The following is an 18167-nucleotide window of genomic DNA, read 5'->3' on the forward strand; positions in this document are numbered from 1 at the left end:
ACCCAAGCCTCATCCAGGCACCACAGGCTCACTTCCACAGGGTGAGGTTCTCCACAGTTCCCTTTGCCCGCGGCCCACTGGTTTTCTGTCTGGTCCATGAACATTTAGGGACTTGGCACTTAGGACAGTTAAAGAGAAAGCAGTACCCTACCCACCTTTGGGCCCTCTGGTCAGTCTATTTCTCTGAAGAAAAAAAATAGAAACTTGTGGGGCTACCAGTTGTTCAGATTAGTGCTTTATGGGAGCCAAGCATCCAACTAGTTGGATTTCTTTCTATTGCAAGAGACCTAAGGCTCTTACAAACCCCCTTTGAGGAAGGTGATCTCTGATCCCACAGTTCACTCTCAAGGGTCCAACTGTTATCAACTGATACATTTATTGGCAACTTAGAGCAAAGTCAGGTGATGTGCTAAGTGCTCTCACCTACATCATTTCATCATCAGAACAGCAGTGAAATAGTTACTCTCAGTCTCCTGTTTTAATTAAGAGGGGACCGAGGCTCACTAAAGTTAAGTACCTGGTCCAAGGCCACAAAATCAACACAAGAGCTGGGAACTGGATCCAGTTCCACCTGATGCAAAACCAGAACCTTTAAACACTACGCCAGGACTTCCACAACTTAAGGTGCGTACACATCAACCGGGCATGTGTGTGCTGATTCAGCAAGTCTAGCGTGGGGCCAGAGCATTTGCACTTCCACCAGCTCCCAAGTGCTGCTCACGCCACTGGCCCAAGGACCACAGTTTGAGCAGCAGATGCTGAGATACACAGAACTGGCAGAGGTGGCAGGAAGCAGACACTTCTCTTTGTTGTTGGTGAGGATCTAAATTGGTACAGCCTCTTGGCAAGTGTCAATTAAAATTTAAAAAGTGCACACACTCACAATTTAGTAGTGATGCTCTAAGAATAAATACTCTAGAAAAACGCACACACAGGTGTAAACAGATGATGGCTCCGCCATCCAGCAAATGCTAACAGCCATTAAAAAAAGAATGAAGCAGCACTCCACTGAATATCTGTCTGTCATCTGTCTACATACAGTGTGGGGCAAAAGTAGGTTTACAGCTGTTCATATGGGAAATAATACAATGATGAATAAGTAATAATACAATAAACTCTATGTTTCATGTACTCACAACTGCAAACTTCCTTTTGCCCCACCCTGTATATGAAATATTCCCCAAGGTTCAGTAGGTAAAAAAGCAAAAGCAAAGTCTAAACAGTGTGTATGATATGCCTCTGTTTGCGGTAAAGACGTGAGCACATGGATACAATGCTTGTTTGCATCTGTGCAGGTAAAACACCTCTGGGAAGGACACAGGGGACTGTGAACGCTTGTCACTGGGGAGGTGGGGGACAGAGGAGGGAGGGAGACCTGCTTTCTACCACTTACCCCTTGGTTCCTTTCGACTGCTTACCTGTGTGGTTACATTACTATCGTGGAAACAAACTTTCCTGATTGCTGAGGAGCTGAGGCTGAAATATTGTTTAGGGCCTGATGTTTGTAAGTTTTCTCTTCAACAGAAGCACATGGGTTGTTATGGTGAGCTTTTCCCAAATGGGACGCAAGTCCCAAGGGGGAAAAAACCCTCAGTGGCCTGGCGAGAAGGGAGTTTTCCACCTTATGTGAACAGGGTCACTGCAGCCTTGTGTCCCCACTGGGGACCCTGGGGATCAAGGGAAGCACAGCTGGGATGGCCTTCATCTGTTCCTGCCTGTGTGGTCACATCACTCCCCAAATATTTTTCTGTGCTTGGCCGCTTAAATCAGGACGCTTACCGAACCGCCCGGCGGGGGTGGCAGCGTGCGCACGGGGGCTGTCCACCCACGGGAGGCTGCACCAATCTCTTCCAAAGGAAGCGGGGAAGACCAAGGCGAGGGAAGAGGCAGAGGCCGGCCATTCCTTCTGGAGGGGCAGAGGGGCGTGCCCACGGCAGGGACTGGTGATGGCGTTGGGGGCTAACTGGTCCCCAGTGCAAATTTTATGACTAAGAAGATATTCTTTGGTCTGATGGTTCTGGAAAACATTGTGCAAGTGGCTCTACTAAACAAAGACTCCTGCTCAAGTCTTCGCTGCCTACAGACCAGGGGGAAAAAAGGCATTTCATTTTCTATCTGCCAGGATGTTAAATATTGGCTCAGCACTCACCATTTTCATAAGTATGACCCCACCTCCAAGCCACAGGTTTTATAGCAGCCAGTGAGGCAAAATATGACCCATGCTTCCTTGTTTTTCGGTAGTAAAATGATACTGTCGGTATTGTCGATACTCATTTTATTTTTGGTTTAGAGCAAAGAGCCAAGGAGCCCAAGAACAAGCTCCTTTGGAATGTGGCCCTGTGCTCTGTGATGACTTGGCACCCCGGGGGGCTCAGAGGCAAGTTCTGACTCGTGTACAAAAGGACGGTACGGAGCTGGTGGTGCCAGGAGATGATCAGACCAGAGCGAAGGCCAGAGGGGCAGGTGGGAGAGAGGCAAGCTCAGGAGCCCTCCAAGAAGGGTGAGGGGAGGGACCAGGAGATCCTCCGGGGCTGCCCCGGACACGGTCTGTGAACTGATTCCAGGATCTGCCATTCCAGCTACAGATATTTTACAGGTGGGATCAGAGCCCTTTCAGGCACCTTCTAAGTTGGAGAAGGGGCCTATCTGAGCCAAATGTAGACTATGTCCCAGCGGAGGGTGGGCAGTGGTGGTGTGCTTACAGAGGTCCTCAATCTTGGTTGCTCACTAGAAGTATCAGAAATAAAAATATGACAGCTCAGGCCCTACCGTAGACCAAATAAACCAGAATCTCAGGGGGGAGGGCTCAGCATTGTATTTACAAAGATTCCCATTTCTCTCCCATGTCCCCAGATATGTGAGCGTTTGTCCAACGCAGAGAGCTTTCTTTCAGAAAGATCACTTGAAATTCCTATTAGTCACCCATCCATCTAGAATACATGATCTGAACAACTAAATCCTCAAAACGATACTTTTTAAAGGTGAGAACATGAAGGCTTCCAGTTCTGTGAGTTGACCAAAGCCACGGAGCTAATAATGTGAGAGCTGAGATGACCCCAAACGTGCCTAACTCGTAGCTGGAAGGGACCTTGTAGGTCAGTACAAACGTTATGCTATCTGAGTTCTAGAACAGCTGGTGAGAGTTGTAAGTAAAGTGTTTTCAGGTAATGAAATAGGGATGGAAAGAGGTTTGATGTGTTGCTATGGTTACCCAGCAAGCCAGCAGCAGAGCTGAAATAAGAACCTGTGTTTCCTGACCCTTAGCCCAGTGCCCTCTCTACCTGGGGACGCTACTGGACTACTAACCCCAGATTTTTAAGCCAACAGGCTGGAGAACTACGTACATGGCAGTCTGTAAAGAGAACACGTCACCATCCACACCTGCCCAGGCAACAAGAATTGGGTCTTAATCTGTGTGTCAATTTCCTTATTGCTCCTGAATGAACTTAGGACTGCCTTTGAATGTGCCAGCCAGGGCGGGAGGTGACATCCAGGACCTGGAGATAGCTCAGAGGTTAATGGGTCCCTTTCACGGACCAGCAGCTAAGGGCCCTGAATAAAGGTTAGACTGGCTTGGCTCAGGGGGCAGTTTTCTGGGCGACAGATTTGTCAGGTTGAACAGGGGGCAGTGAATCTGTGAGCCCCAACTGAGGTTTACAAAGGAAAGGCTTCTTTCTCTCCCCGTGTCCTGGGGGAGACATTCTCAGGCACATGGGACACCCGTGGTGTCTAGAACTGGAAAATGCCCAAAAGACACACATAGTGCAAGACCTGCAATCTATGCCTAATGAGAATTCACTAATTCACTGTTTAAATATTTAGGTAAAGAGCTGGGGGAAGGGCATTCCATTTAGAGGGGACAGAATTAAATAAGAGAAAGACTTTGCAATATGCAAGTCCTCTTGTTATCTCATTTGGGAAAATAAAAACAAACTGAAAAGCTTCCTAAAGGCATCCACGAATCATTCATCTTGTATGTTTATGAGCATCAGATATCTTAACACATTGTTATTGTATGATCCTCACTAATGTTGCATTTCTGTGCATAATAGCGGAAGACAGTTAACTCAAGTTTGTTTATTGATTTGGGAGAGAGAGAGAGAAAGAGAGAGAGAGAGAGAGAGAGAGAGAGAGAGGTCAATTTGTTGTCCCACTTATTTATGGGTTCATTGGTTGATTCTTGTATGTCCCCTAACTGAAGAGCGAACCTACAACCTAGGGGTATCGAGACGACGATCCAACCAATTGAGCCACCTGGCCAGGGCAGAGTTAACTCAACATTGTAATCATTCAAAGTTAGAGAAATAACAACCCAGAGCACACGGACTCATAGTATTTCTTCCTTGTTACAGTCAGAAAACACAGTCCTGGGTTATGAACACGAGGTAGCTACATAGACAATGCTTTTGACATCTTGTCAGATTAAAAAAAAAACAGAACCTAAAATATATATGTATTATGTTTGCAAAAAAAATGTTAAATATATGGAGTTATGTGTGTGCATTAATGGGGCAAATAAAAGACTGGAAGGAAATTCACCGAAAGGATCATTTTGAAAATCTTATTTTCTAATAATGGGATACTAGCACTTTAGGTTCCTCTTTAAGTTTGTGACTTGTTCAAGATGTTGGGGTTCCCTGTGGCCTTTTCTGTGAGTGCAGAAGATGACGTGTCCCCTAGAGAAAGAGCGTGGTACAGAGGAAAGCAGACTGGGACAGAAGTCAGAGGCCTTGGTTCTGGACTTGACTTCTAGGGAATGCTGTCAGATCTTGGAGAAGAAACTCAACTTCTTCACCTGCTCCCTGGACATGTCATGATGGATGTCCCAGTGGGTCAAATGTGAAGGGACCATATGCAGAAAGCTGCTGAGTCAAAGGACCATAGGGGCCAGGCAGTCAACCCGAGGGAGGGAAGTGTTCTGGGTAATTCTGACATAGATGTTCTTTGCTTCATAACAATTTAAGATTCTTTTTGATGATCATGAAAAAGATACTCTCCCGTTTTTCTTGAGATGCATAAGTCTGTAGGCTTGTCTTTAGTTTTCCACTTTATAGAAACAGGCATGGCAAATATTTATCTTTCCTCTTAACTGTATTATTGGAAAAACAGGCATAATGGGCCTGCTGCTGGCCCTCGGCTCAGGGATGGGACAGACAGGTGGGGACTGTGATGAACTGAAGATGACATGCCCAGACTAAATGGCATCAACTCTTTAAATCAGGCCAGTTACTTCCACAGGGAAATGCTGGCTTAGTGTGGAGAATTTTCCCAATTCCATTTTTTAAATAGAAGCTAGAAATCTATGTTCATATGAAATATTCTGATTTCTAAATACTGAACATTGGAAATGAACAAGAACTGTGTATGCCCAATAACACACGTATGAGGATTACAAACAAGACCAAGGGCTGGCATTTGGAGAGCTCTCAAGGTTTATACAGCCTTTCGTCTGTCACACCCCCGAGCCCTCTCCCATCTCTTCCCAATTGAGACCACTTGCAATGCAAAGAGAAAAGGCGGGGGACTTACTATGGAGCTGCTGAAGGCCACCGAAGACTGTGCGTTTTCCCAGCGCCCCACGGACCTCTGTCGGGAGTGGCTCTGGATGGGCACCCGGGCACTCTGGCACCTCCTCAGAGGCTGGGCCCCTCCTTGGCTCCTCATTGATGCTGGGCCCTGGGCCCATCTGGCCGGGAAGGACAGGCACTGGTACTGGGTCCACTCCTCACTGTCTGAGTCCAGCTCCTTTGGGACCTCCAGTCGCTTGGCTGTGGGAAAGGAGCCTTGTTATTGTCCCCGTCATACCTGGGCTGGGCCTGGCTAGGAGACCTCATGTTTTGGGAGCGGAGGTGAGAACACCGAGGAAGAACACTGTGCTGCTCTGGAAAGTAGGGAGCTGGCCACGCTGCCTGGAGAAAGGGGTGCACCCAAATCACGCAGGTGCAGATCCTGGCTCTACGACCTGGCTCTGAACTCTGGCTAAACCCGTGCCTCTATTTCCCCAGTAAGGGGTTTAAAAAAGTACTGAATAATAAGGGTTGTTTTGGAGACTTAGAATACCCGAAATCCTGACAATGGCGGCTGTTTTTATTATGAGAAAGGATCAGAAGTTCCCATGTACATGGTTCCCACCGTGGCAAAGGGAATTGGGTTCCCTATCATATCGCCTCTTCGCTCTTTCTCCATCCCTCCCACTCAAAAGAATGGATGCTGCTCTCTTGAGAGTTTCTTCTCTTAGTTAAAAAGTGTGTGTGTGTGTGTGTGTGTGTGTGTGTATGGGAGACGGAGCTGAGAGAATCAGGGCGGCTTCATAGGCCACTTTCAGTCCACACAGGATGACGGTCCGGGCACTTTATGGCCATATCTCCCCACCAGAACATCCCAGAGACCAGGGAGCATGGAAAGCATTTCCCAGGTGTATCAAACCTGACCACGTGCCCAGACCTGGGCCTGTCCTCTCAGGGAAGGCGGCCCGAGAAATTCTTAAACCTTGATACAGAATTGGGACATGTCCCCAGGCCGCTCCTGACAGGTAAAAGCGCTGTGTGTAAATGGCACGGGACAGAGGACTGCAGGGCCACCCAGGGGATCACTGCCAGCCCTGCGAACAAATGAAAGCTTACAGGTGATAAGAGCAGCACTGATGTGTGACAAGGGTGCCGCAGGGACACAGGAAGCTGCTTTCCGCAGCCACACAGCCTCGGGGCCAGGAGGATGCCCTTTGTCACCACCCTCTAGGAGAGCAGGGGTTCTTTCAGGAGGGCCGGGCCCGGGCGCCTCGCACCGTTTTCTTGGTGAGAGTACTCGCCGCCCACGATGGTGCAGCGCCGGAAAACCATCTTGTTCTCGGTCAGCGTCCCCGTCTTGTCGGAGAAGATGTACTGGATCTGGCCCAGGTCCTCCGTGATGTTGAGGGCGCGGCACTGGATGGACAGATCGGTGTCCTCGTCGTACAGGTCGAGGTCGTTGTGCAGGAGGAAGACCTGCCCGAGCTTCACCAGCTCGATGGACACGTACAGGGAGATGGGGATCAGCACCTGCAAGAGACGGATGCCTGCCGAGTGGGAAACTGGGCCAGTTCCCCGTCCCAGGGGCCTCTCTCTTGGGTGGCAAAGGCACTGAATGGAAAGCTGAGGTGGGCCCGTGTGACGGACTTCCTCTGGGAAACTAAAGGCGGTGCCTCATGCCTCCCTTGACATTCTTAGGGGAATCTGAAAAGAGATGTGCCTCTTCAAGCGGGGGTGCCTGGCACAAGGCGGGCACCTGCCACCGGTTGCTTAACGAGGAACAACCAGTGTCACCCGGATCTCGGTGCCACCGAGGGCAGCCTCCCACTCTCACAGGCGTTCAGACCCCCTGCTGATTACCGGCCACTGACTCAATACCTCATGTCTATTGAACGCTTCGTGTGTGTCACGTGTTATTCTAGGTCCTGGACGTGGCAGTGGGCAGAACAAATCCCCTGGCCTCGAGGACCTCAAATTCCAACAAACGGATACATATACACTGGGTGGTGGTAAGTCTCATAAGGAAAAGGTACAGAGGGTAGAGGGCGACGGCTGGGAGGGACTCTTCCACCAGCCACGACCTTTGAGCAGACACCTGAAGATGCGGGTGTGTCGTGAGGTTATCTGCGGGAGGAGGAGCCTTCCGGGCAAACGCTGGGCACCGGGAGCCCGCGCGGGGTGGCGGCGGGTGAGAGGGAGTAGGTGCGTGAGCAGGACAGCGAGGGAGTCAGGGCTGACACCCCCCGGGGCTTGTTGGCTGCGGTAAGGACCTCGGATTTCGCGTGGAGAGGGTGTGAAACGCTGGAGGGCCTGTGCAGAGCGGCGGTGTGGCCCGACGCACACGCAGAAAGGACGACTGCTCAGTGAGCGAACGGACGAATGATTCAGAAGAGCTCAGCAGTAAGAAGACAACGGAACACCTTCAAATAGTACAAGAAACTGAGCGTAGATGGAGCTGCATCATCTTTTCGTAGATTGTAGTTGAGCCTGAAGTGTTTGTCCTCTCACGTAGGTGCTCTGGGTTTGTTTTCTTTCTCTTTTTTTTTTTTTAAAAAAATCTCAACCTATCAAATACGAAAACACTAACCTGTGGAGTCTTTCTCTCAGCGTTGAGGGCTTCACAGTTCTCTCTGCTAGTTTATGTTCTTTTACTCCCAGGTCATTAGGTTTTACCTGTTCAATATCTGGCAAAGGGCCAGGCACACGTGGGTCACTGCTGTAACTTTACTCTTATAGAGAAAACCCTAATCAACATTTTTCTCCACGATTATCTGGGATCAGGGTCCCCTCACAAATCAGGGCTGGTCCTGACATGATCCCAAATGAGAATACTCTCAAAGACTCTTAAGAAAGCGACGAACATTTCCCCATCTCAGCGCAGTCTTTTCTCGGGCCAGCGCTGATTTTTACTTCACAGAGTTGTACAGGTATTGGGCACAGGTCTTCTTCACCATTAATGAGAGAGGACTTCCTACCTGGAGCAGGATGATCATTGTGAGGAACATGTAGAAGCCCCCAAGGGCAAGGGGAGGGAAGCTGCCCTTGGCATCTGGCACATCGAAGGGAGGGTGCTCTCTGAAGGTCCCGTTCCAGAGGCTGTGACCTGAGAGGAGGCAAAGCCAGGATGAGACAGAATCTCCACTTAGTCCTGAGGTTGCTCAGTTACATCAGCCCTTGACCTATTCCTGGAAATGAGTGGGCTTTGGAGGAGTCCCCCTTGCTCTATATAACATTGCTGTGTGTGTGCCCATTTAGCTCTAAAGTGGGCCTTCCTACAGCCTACGTGTCAGTCTCTTGATAGGCATTAAGTCTGTCCTGCCGGAGGAGAGAGCATGCGGATGACTTACACTTTGATGAAGTTCTGTTGTATAAGGCTTGGAAAGAGGGGAAAGGACACAAGTTCTTTTCAGTTGTGCGGTGGAAAGTGCATGGCTGGCGAATCTTGACAGACCTTTACCCTAGCTCCTCTTCTTCCCCCAGGTACATACTCATCCATCTATCCTTCCTTCCTTCCTTCCTTCCTTCCTTCCTTCCTTCCTTCCTTCCTTCCTTCCTTCCTTCCTTCCTTCCTTCCTTCCTTCCTTCCTTCCTTCCTTCCCTCCATCCACCCTTCCTTCCCTCCATCCACCCTTCCTTCCTTCCTTCCTTCCTTCCTTCCTTCCTTCCTTCCTTCCTTCCTTCCTTCCTTCCTTCCTTCCTTCCTTCCACCCTTCCTTCCTTCCTTCCTTCCTTCCTTCCTTCCTTCCTTCCTTCCTTCCTTCCTTCCTTCCTTCCTTCCTTCCTTTCCTTCCTTCCTTCCTTCCTTCCACCCATTCACCCACCCACCCATCCATCCACACCTCTGCTAACCCACACTTCCCTGCCTCCTTTCCTCCCTCCCTCTGTCTGATATGTATGAATTCAAGAAGGAATTGGCCCTAGTCCTTGCCTTTGAGGAGTTCCCTACCAAGTTAGGGAGTCGGATGCAAAGAGACAAATCCCCTAGTGTGAGAGGTGCTTTGCTAGAGTCTGAAATTCTGAGCGTCCATAGTGACAGCCCCCAAGGCAGACTGAACCCCCTGTTTCCTTGTCTGCAGATGTGGATAAGAACCCCTACCATCTGAGTATTAATAAGATAAAGTGCATCCAGCACCTGCTACTGGGCTCTCTGAATCTCAACGCCCTCATCTGTCAGCAGTAATAATACCTTCTTTGCAGGGTTATTGTGAGAATAGAATAACCTGATGGGTATAATGCTCTCAGCTCTAGGGTAGGAACCATAGAGACTAAAAGACATAGAAAATGCTGCCCTGCCCCCAAGATACTTCATTGCCCAGGAGGTTGGGCCAAATGCCATCATATGTTGCAGGAGAAAGGAGACCTACAGGCATGAAGTGAGGGGCTGATACCTAGCGCAGAGTAAGGGACACTGGCCTTCAGAGGAGCCAGAGACTCTGGGAGAAGTCAGAGAAGGCTGCATAGTGGAGGAGGCCTTGAGGGGCCCTGGAGCCTGGGTGGGTATGGGGTGACCTCAAGGGCTTAGGAAGGCATTCTGGGCGAAGGAAAAAGAGATACCATATTTACACAATCAAAGTAAACGTGTGATAAAGAACCCGGAACAGAGTTGACTAGCTGCTTTCGCCTCTTGCAGGGGCCCTCACTGTGCATGAATCATTATTTTTACAAAGACCAGAATTCTGCCCCTCCCACAGCTTTCCCAATTTCTGTATCATTTGCGCAACCTGCCAGGCTGATTCTGGTTGCCCGCATCTTATCTCACCGTGTGAACTTTTAATCATTAACTTCCTTTCTCTGGAGACACTGAGATGATCTCAAATGTCCTTTCCAGCCCTGACATTCCTTAAAAAAAAAAAAGCCTGTCCTGCAGCATCCCGAATGCGCAGCCGCGGCCACTCGGGAAAGTTCTCTTGCGTGTCTGCTTCCCTCCCCTCCAGGGGCTCTCCTCCCAGCAGCAGGCCTCTCCCACAGGGACTGCCATTAGACACATCTGGGAAGAGTATTAATTAAACACTCCGGGCCACCGGGAAGACTAAATCTCACCATCTGCACTGCGGCAGCACACAGAATCTCTCTGAGCCCTAGGGAGGCCTTGGCCTTTTAGACATTCCCTTAAAAACTGTGATGGGCACGATTTCTGACGACGGCAACTGAAGAGTGAACATCACGGCTGCTCACTGGTGTGGGGTCGACAGGGGTTCTGGACCCAGCACACACGTTCTTCCCTTAATCTTCTCTGGTTCTTTTTGGGGTCTCCTTTAGGGTCCTGAGAACCAGCCTTAGAGATAAGCCGTAGAGGGGGAGAGTGGGTGAGAATGAGGGTCCCTCTGGCAGACCGAAGGGAGGCCCCAAGGCAGACTGAACCCTCTGTTTCCTTGTCTGCAAATGGGGATAAAAACACCCATCATCTGAGGATTAATAAGATGAAGTGCGTTCTGAGGACCAACTTCAATGGCTCTCGCAGCTCTCCACACCCTGCAGCGGTGGATCCCGGCCACAGCTAGGTTCTAACCAGGGCTCCATTCTCGCCTTGCTCCTGCCACACTGGACAGCACATGCTCCTCTGCCCAAAAGAACTCTCTTTTCTACCTCTGTGCCTTACCTGAGCTGTCTCTGGGGCTGACTGACCTCTCTCTTTCTTTTCACATCTGCCCGCCCCATCCTGGCCCTGCCACCTTTCTACCTTCTCTGAGAAGGCCTCCTGCACTTGGGAATCAGTTCTGCCAGCTCTTTGAGCTCCCATGACACCTGTAGTCTGTAGTAGGGTGAATAATGCCACCTAAGATGTCCATGTCCCTAGCCCCTGGGGCCTGTGAATGTGCCATCTTCTATGGCAGAAGGACCTTTGTAGATAACATCAATTAAGTTAAGGATCTTGAGATGAGGAAGATTATCTTAGGTCATCTGGTCGACCCAATGGTGTAATTATAAGTGTCCTTATAAACGGGAGGCAGAGGGAAGGGAAAAAAAAGTAAGAAGAATAATATGTGAATTATCGGAGGCTGTTATCAGAGAAATACACATTGAAGACGAGAAGGTGCCATAGACTGAGGGATACAGGCGGCCACTAGAAGGTGAAAGACAAGGGACAGATTCTCCCCTCAGAGCCTCTGGAAGGGGCCACCCTGCCCTCACCTTGATCTTATTAGGGTGATACTGACTTTGGACTTCTGAACTCCAGAGAGAACAGAATAGATTGTGTTGTTTTAAACCAACAAGTTTGTGTTAACTTTTTGTATGTGGACCTCACTGAGGGGACAGACTGTCACAGGTCCTGTCCATGTGCTGGTTCCTTCCTGCTGGACCAAGAGCTCGGACAGATTCACCTTGTTAGCCTCTCACACTAAGAGAGTCCCTGGCTTCCTAAGTATTTCTTGGACAAATAAATGATAGATAACACTCCTAATATTTCAAGTAATTAATACTTTCAGATTTTCACATGCATTTTTAGTTCATTGGCATCCTGTTACAATACAGGGGAGACTTTATTTTTTTATTAACTCTATTTTATAGATGAGGAAACTGAGGCTCAGAGAGTCAAAGCAACTTGCTCAAAGCAAAAGAAGATTACTGTGGCATTGTGTATTGTTCTTTCCAGAACATTCCATACCTACTGCTCCGATGAGGCACATGAGCAAGAGGAGCCCGATGCAGAAGAAGACGTCCGTGTTCATGCGGCGCTCGATCTTGCTGCGTTTGTAGCGTGGGCCACTGTTGTTCAGCATGGCTTTCGTCTCGTGGCCTTTGAGCAAAAATGAGGTTATCAGTCTTTTGGCCCCTGTTTGCCTCTGGCCTGGATCATAGCCTGGGCTCTGCTCGCAGGAGCCCACAGTCCCAGAGAGGCTTCCTGCCCTCACCTGCCTCTGTCCTGCCTCAGGGAGGCTGCTGAGTATGGCTGGAGAGGCCTCACACAATTGCTCGGTAGGTATTTATTGAGCATCCCTGACATGCCAGCCACTGGTGGGCACAGACAGAGCTACCATGTTCAGATCATACCCTGCACAAGCCTAGAAGTTCCCTTCATTTTGTAGTTGTCATAGATTTGTAAGTTTATTATGACACGCTTCTGGCGAATGACAGAAAGCTGTTTTAAGGAAGGGCTACCTTTTTGTAATTTGCACAATGGCACTGTTGTGGACTAGTGGTGGTATATGGTGCTAAGAGAGATGACTCGCCTTCTGGTGAAAATATACAAGGAAACAAATAAATAATATAATTGCAGTTAGTAATAAGTCCCATGAAATAAACAATAAACAAAGGGCTAATAAATAAGAGATGGTTTTAGAGAACATAACCAGGGAAGGCTTCTCAGAAGAGGTGACATTTAAGGAAGACTTGAAGGGAGAGAGAAGAGCTGGAAGGACAGGGTTTTCGGCGGGGGAACAATAGGTGCCAAGGTCATGGGGCAGGACACTACTTGGGGCCAGTAATTTTCATACTTGTCTCTTTGCCTAAGATGTTGTGTTGCCTGGGTAAGAGTGGTCAGGGCCAAAGGCCTCCACCCCAACATTAATTCTGTGCAGCTCCACTCCTACTGGAGGTCTGCGTGCATAAAGTTTTGTCCAGAGAAAGGACAACAAAATTTGAAAACTACCAATCTCACCCAATCACACTTTTTTCTAGTTGGAGCAAAGTAGAAGGGACCTGCTTAAAAAAAATAAAAAATAAAAAATAAATTAACACCAGAGCCACACTGAGAACCCCAGATTCCTATTCCCTGCCTGTTTCTCCTTCCAGCAGCACCCCTGGTACCCAAGCCACAAAGCAAGTGGCTGAGAGTCAAACGGAGGCTCTCTTTGGACAGAGCCTGTCCTTTGGGGCTGCTAACTTTTAACTACCACACTGTACTCCTTAGCAGTCAAATTAAAAAAACACCAAGCACATATTTTCTCTGCAAAATTAAAGAAAACGAATACCTCAGCTCCAGCAGTGAATGGGTTTAATGCTGTTTAGCTAGTTGCCCTGTGGATTTAAAGTGGCAACAAAACAGCAGGAGTAGCAAACTCTAGGCTTATTAAGTTAGACTCGAGTCACTGCCGTTGTGAAGGGTTTGCACGGCACAGTGAGCACAGGCGACTGTGCTGGCAACGCGGGGCCTTCCTGCCTGCCTCAGGGGCATCCCATTCAAGGGGCCCTGCGACCACCCTCTTCAAACACCTGCTCCTCACCTTCGAGGTCTCTGTTCTTTTGCAAGAGTTGGACTCAAGGGGGAGGCAATATGGTGTAGCAGTTAGAACACGGGCTCTAGAGTCAGAGCTAGGCTCTGCAGATCCTGGACCTTGAGTTACATGAATTAATACTAGCAGACAAATGACCTTGAGTGAATTAATCCCTTTGCACCTCAATTCCTTGTCTGCAAAATGGAAGCTAACGGTTGTGTGTGTGTGTGTGTGTGTGTGTGTGTGTGTGTGTGTTTGGGGTGGGGGAGGGGATTAATATACACAAAGCACCTAAATGCATTCCTTGCACACAGTAGGGGCACACACCTCCACACTGACTCTCTTCCTCTGGAAAGCTCAGCTGGGCTTTTTTGGGCCTTTGACACTGAGCTGCTCCTATTTTGTCCACACATATCCAGGGACAAACTCTACACACTCCATTCTCAACCAGGGGGATTTTACTCCCCAGATGGCATATGGCAATGCCTTGAGAAATTGTGGTTGTCGCATCTTGAGAAGGTGGTGCTAATGGCATCTAGTGGGCAGAGGCCAGGGATGCTGATCAACATCCTACATGGCAGTGCTGGCCACAAACAATCTGGGCCTACATGCCAACCTGCCCAGGCTGAGCACCCCTGCTCTAGATACTAACACTGGAGACAATCAGTACCCCTTTTGCTCACACTTTTTGAGAGCCTACTATGCGTCGGCTAAACCCCTTTCACAGATCATTTCACTTGAACCTTATAACCCTACAGGGTAGGAACTCTTAGTTCCCCCATGTTGAAAGCTTAGCCAACCAGCATAGGAACATGCAGCCGGTGAGTGGATTTCACCCCAGGCAGCCTGCCCCGCCCCCTGCCCCAAGTCATAATGAATGTTCTCTCCATGTCTGTCCCCTCCTATGCCACTCCCGTCACCCGCACAGTTTCTTCTTTGTTTGTGATCACTCAGAGAAGCGAACTCTAAGGCCACGTGGGTTTTCTTGGTAGGACAGGGATTACTGCAGAGTTCATCTTTAGTGGGTCTACCAGATGGCACTGAACTCATTACCAAAGTCCCTTGAAAACAGTCACCTGAATGATAGACACAACCTCCCTTCCCCCAAATGAGGGAAAGCTAGCTAGATTGTGACATTACTTGTTTCAAACCCTGATTTTTGCTGACAGTCCCAAAAAGTGAATCTTAGGGTAGGCTGGTGTTTAAAATGCTCTTTTATGTCCACCAAAAGGGGGGTTCTACTCAGACCAAAACAAATCAAACAAAAACAACAAGCTAACAAAATATTACAAAGTGTCCCGGTGAATGCAAGACCCAGGGAAATGTCTTCTGGAGTCTTCCAGGGAAAGCAGACACCTCAGGGAGACGGTGTTGCCCCTACGGAGGAAGGAGCCTGCAGTCGCCAACGTAACGACAGACTTTACTGAGAACCCACCGAGCCCCAGGCTCCAGGGCCCAGGGATACAGCGGTGTTAAGGCTGCCCTCTAAGGCTTTAGATTTCACTGTAAGAAGTGTTGCTGTCTTTTTAAAAATTTCATTGGAAACCAAACTGCAGTGGCAAGGAGAGACAGACCACCATAACCGGAGCCATAAAACAAATAAAGGAAAGAGTTAAAATGTAACAGCAAAAACAACACAATGAAGACCCATCGTGCTAGATACAGTGTTTTGCATGTGTTGGGTCATTTGATCCTTAGGAGTACTCTCCGAGGCAGATACAAATATCTTCCCCACTGTATAGATGAGGAAACCGAGGCAAGAAAGGTGCAGTTATTAAGTTTGGGGAGGTTAGTCCTCAGGCTCAATAAGATAAAATCCATCCTACCTATAGTTAGTGTTGCAAAACCACTGGAGGTGAGTGAGCAGGAATCTCCCTCCCTGTCTTGTTCAGTTGAGTGACAGGATCTTGGAATCTAATTATGTCTCCTGTGGACCGAGCAGGCAGCTGTGGTTCCAGCCTCAGTTTGCTTAGCTGAGAAATGGGAAGTTTCCTGACTCTACCCCTTAGAACTGATGCGAGTTCCCCCTGATGGAGATGGATTTGGAGGAGGGGATGGAGGAGGGAAGATGAAGGACAGAGACAAAAAGCAGCTGTCCAGGGACAATGACCTGCGTAGATGACGATGCCAACCGCCACCTCGGTGTTTCTGATGGTGCAGCCTCGAAGCAGAAGACTCTCGCTGCCAAAGCCGGTCCTGGTCTGGTCGGGGTGCTCCCTGGGGAAGAGGAGAGACAGGGAGTCGTCGGGGGGCCTCTGTATGCCGTCCCTGGGTCCAATGGCATCCCCGTGGGTCCCAGAACTGGCAGCGTGAACATGATCCGTGTCTCCCTCTCTTACGGGAGAGCGACATTAACTCGGAGACTAATCTCCACGTTCAAGGGCACCCCTGACCCCCCCCCCCCCCCCGGGGAGGCTGGCTGGAGCGTGGGAAGGGAATTACGCCCCCAGGGAAGTCCTTGGTGCCCCGCCTGAAAGGCAGGACTCTGAGAGCCTCAGAGAGGTTTGGGGGAGGACTGGCTTCTGGCCCTACTATCAGGACGTGGGGTTCCCTTCAGGCCGCGCCCACGTGCTCGCTGTCCCCTGGCTGCTGGGACAGTACTGCGCAAGCTGACTGTCCGAGTCCACGGCAGACCCCGGGCCGTCCTGCCCCTCGGACGTGAGCCAGGAAAGGCAGGGCAGCTGGCGGCTCCTCTCCTTCCAGCTCCTTCTCTCCCGGCCTCCCCCCTGCACCAACCCTGCTTACAAAACAGACCCCCCGGGCGGTGGGCAGGGGCCCCGCTGTGATGCGCAGGGAGGCTGCTTAGAGCGGGAGAGTTTTCCCTCGCTCCAGCCTCAGGGAGCACCGCATTTTCCCACCTCGCACCTGGAACTTCTGACTCCAACCAACACCAGGTACTATGCGCCCTACTCCACCCTGATGCCTTTCCTTTGGGATTTTTAGGACGTTTACACATAACTTTCCCACAACCTTGGGGAGAACAGAAAAATAATAATTGGAACCTTTAGGGCGTTTTCTCCTTCTGGCTCTTCAATACTTCATTTTCCAGGGCTAGTATGTGTGTTTTTCATATATAAACTCAATTAATCATCATGACAGCCTTGTAAGATAGGGTCATGCGATTGCACCCACTTTATAGGTAGGGAAACTGAGGCGAGTTCGTAGAGCTAGTAAGGGGAGGAACAGAGATGCAAACCCAGGAAGTCTGGCTTTGGAACTCTCTATGGTCACTCAGTATGCCTTTGAATACAAATTATTCCTTACTGGGTTTATAAGCCACATTTGCTTGTGTTATTTTATTTGACCCTTCAAGGTCTGGGAAATAAGTAAGGTGGTCACCCTTCCCCATGAAGAAGGTGACGCTCAGAGAGGGTGACAGATTTTTCCAAAGCCACACATACCTAGTACGTGGGACAGCCTGGGACTCAGGAACCCAGGACACAGACACCAGCCCTCGTGCGGTTTTCACTATCCGTGGGTTCCCAAAGTAGGGCCCCGCTAACTTACACTGAATCAATCACTTCCATTAGCAATTCTTCTGAATGTAACAAGGAAATGTCCCCATTTGGTGCTGGTATATAATTAACTCTTTTCTAGCCCTTATTTATCTAACTTTTCAACACAGAGGCGGTTTTGGCAAATAATAGCCTGTGGTCAGAGCAGCCTTCCTCCACCTTGACAATGCTGACACTTTGGGCGGGGTCATTCTTTGTTGTGAGACTGTCCTGTGCCTTGCAGGATGCTCAGTAGCACCTCTGGCCTCTGCCCACTAGACGCCAGCAGCACCCTCCCTGGCGTGACAACCAGAGATGTCTCCAGGTGTTGTAAAGATTCCCAGGGGGTGGGGGTGGGAGGATTGCCCCTGGTTCACAACCACTGCTCTATGGAGATCTTTTTGTTGAAAAGTTGCATTTTCTAATCTGACACCCCTAACCTTCAAACAGAGCATTAAAAGGGATGCAGGACCACCGTGGGGAATTCTCCATCGGTTCCCCGGTTGGCTCCTGGGCTGACCACCTGGATTTTAAGGGCTCACCCATGAGGCCTGGGCAGGCGGGGGAAGGACGTCTCTAGGGGCAGCAACCAAGAGGAGAAAGTGCTGGGGGTTAAGTGGAGATGGGCATGTTCTGTCTGAGATGGGGGGACAGAGCCCAGGTGGGAAGCTCAGAAAGGCCGGCTGCTGGCACAAGCCGTTTGGGGCAGAAAAGAAACGCAGCCAGGAGGCTGTGCTCTAAGAGGAAGGGGAATGACTCCAGACACGGGGGACTCGGGATGAACCAAACCCACAGACCTCGGGCACCAGGGACGGACTCCTAGCTGGGGGGCAGATGGCAAGCTCTGCTTTGCCAGGCGCCTGCAACAAATCCCTCTCTCCCCTAGGAGCTCGTGCCCTTCTCCGTCTACATCTGCTGTGTGTTTAAAAAGTCATTGGTGGTCCGGCTTGCGTGGCTCAGCGGTTGAGCATCAACCTAGGATCCAGGAGATCGTGGTTCGATTCCCGGTC

At 49.7% G+C, this 18167-nt stretch overlaps 1 protein-coding gene across 3 annotated transcripts in view; it reads right to left on the bottom strand.

Moving 5' to 3' along the window:
• The window catches only part of ATP10B (ATPase phospholipid transporting 10B (putative)), an 89906-nt gene that overhangs the window by 41439 nt on the left and 30300 nt on the right, over positions 1 to 18167 (bottom strand). For 2 of the 3 annotated variants that reach the window (XM_016213988.2, XM_087816098.1), the window contains 5 exons: positions 15774 to 15880; positions 12115 to 12246; positions 8483 to 8610; positions 6785 to 7037; positions 5530 to 5768 (listed from right to left, as the gene is read on the bottom strand). In XM_016213988.2, the coding sequence (XP_016069474.2) occupies positions 5530 to 5768; positions 6785 to 7037; positions 8483 to 8610; positions 12115 to 12246; positions 15774 to 15880 (859 nt within the window). The remainder of the gene's footprint in view (positions 1 to 5529; positions 5769 to 6784; positions 7038 to 8482; positions 8611 to 12114; positions 12247 to 15773; positions 15881 to 18167) is intronic. The other variant, XM_087816097.1, reaches the window with a different exon arrangement.

The sequence above is a fragment of the Miniopterus natalensis genome, chromosome 4, assembly GCF_054644295.1.
Source record: "Miniopterus natalensis isolate mMinNat1 chromosome 4, mMinNat1.hap1, whole genome shotgun sequence".
Classification (NCBI taxonomy): Eukaryota; Metazoa; Chordata; class Mammalia; order Chiroptera; family Miniopteridae; genus Miniopterus; species Miniopterus natalensis.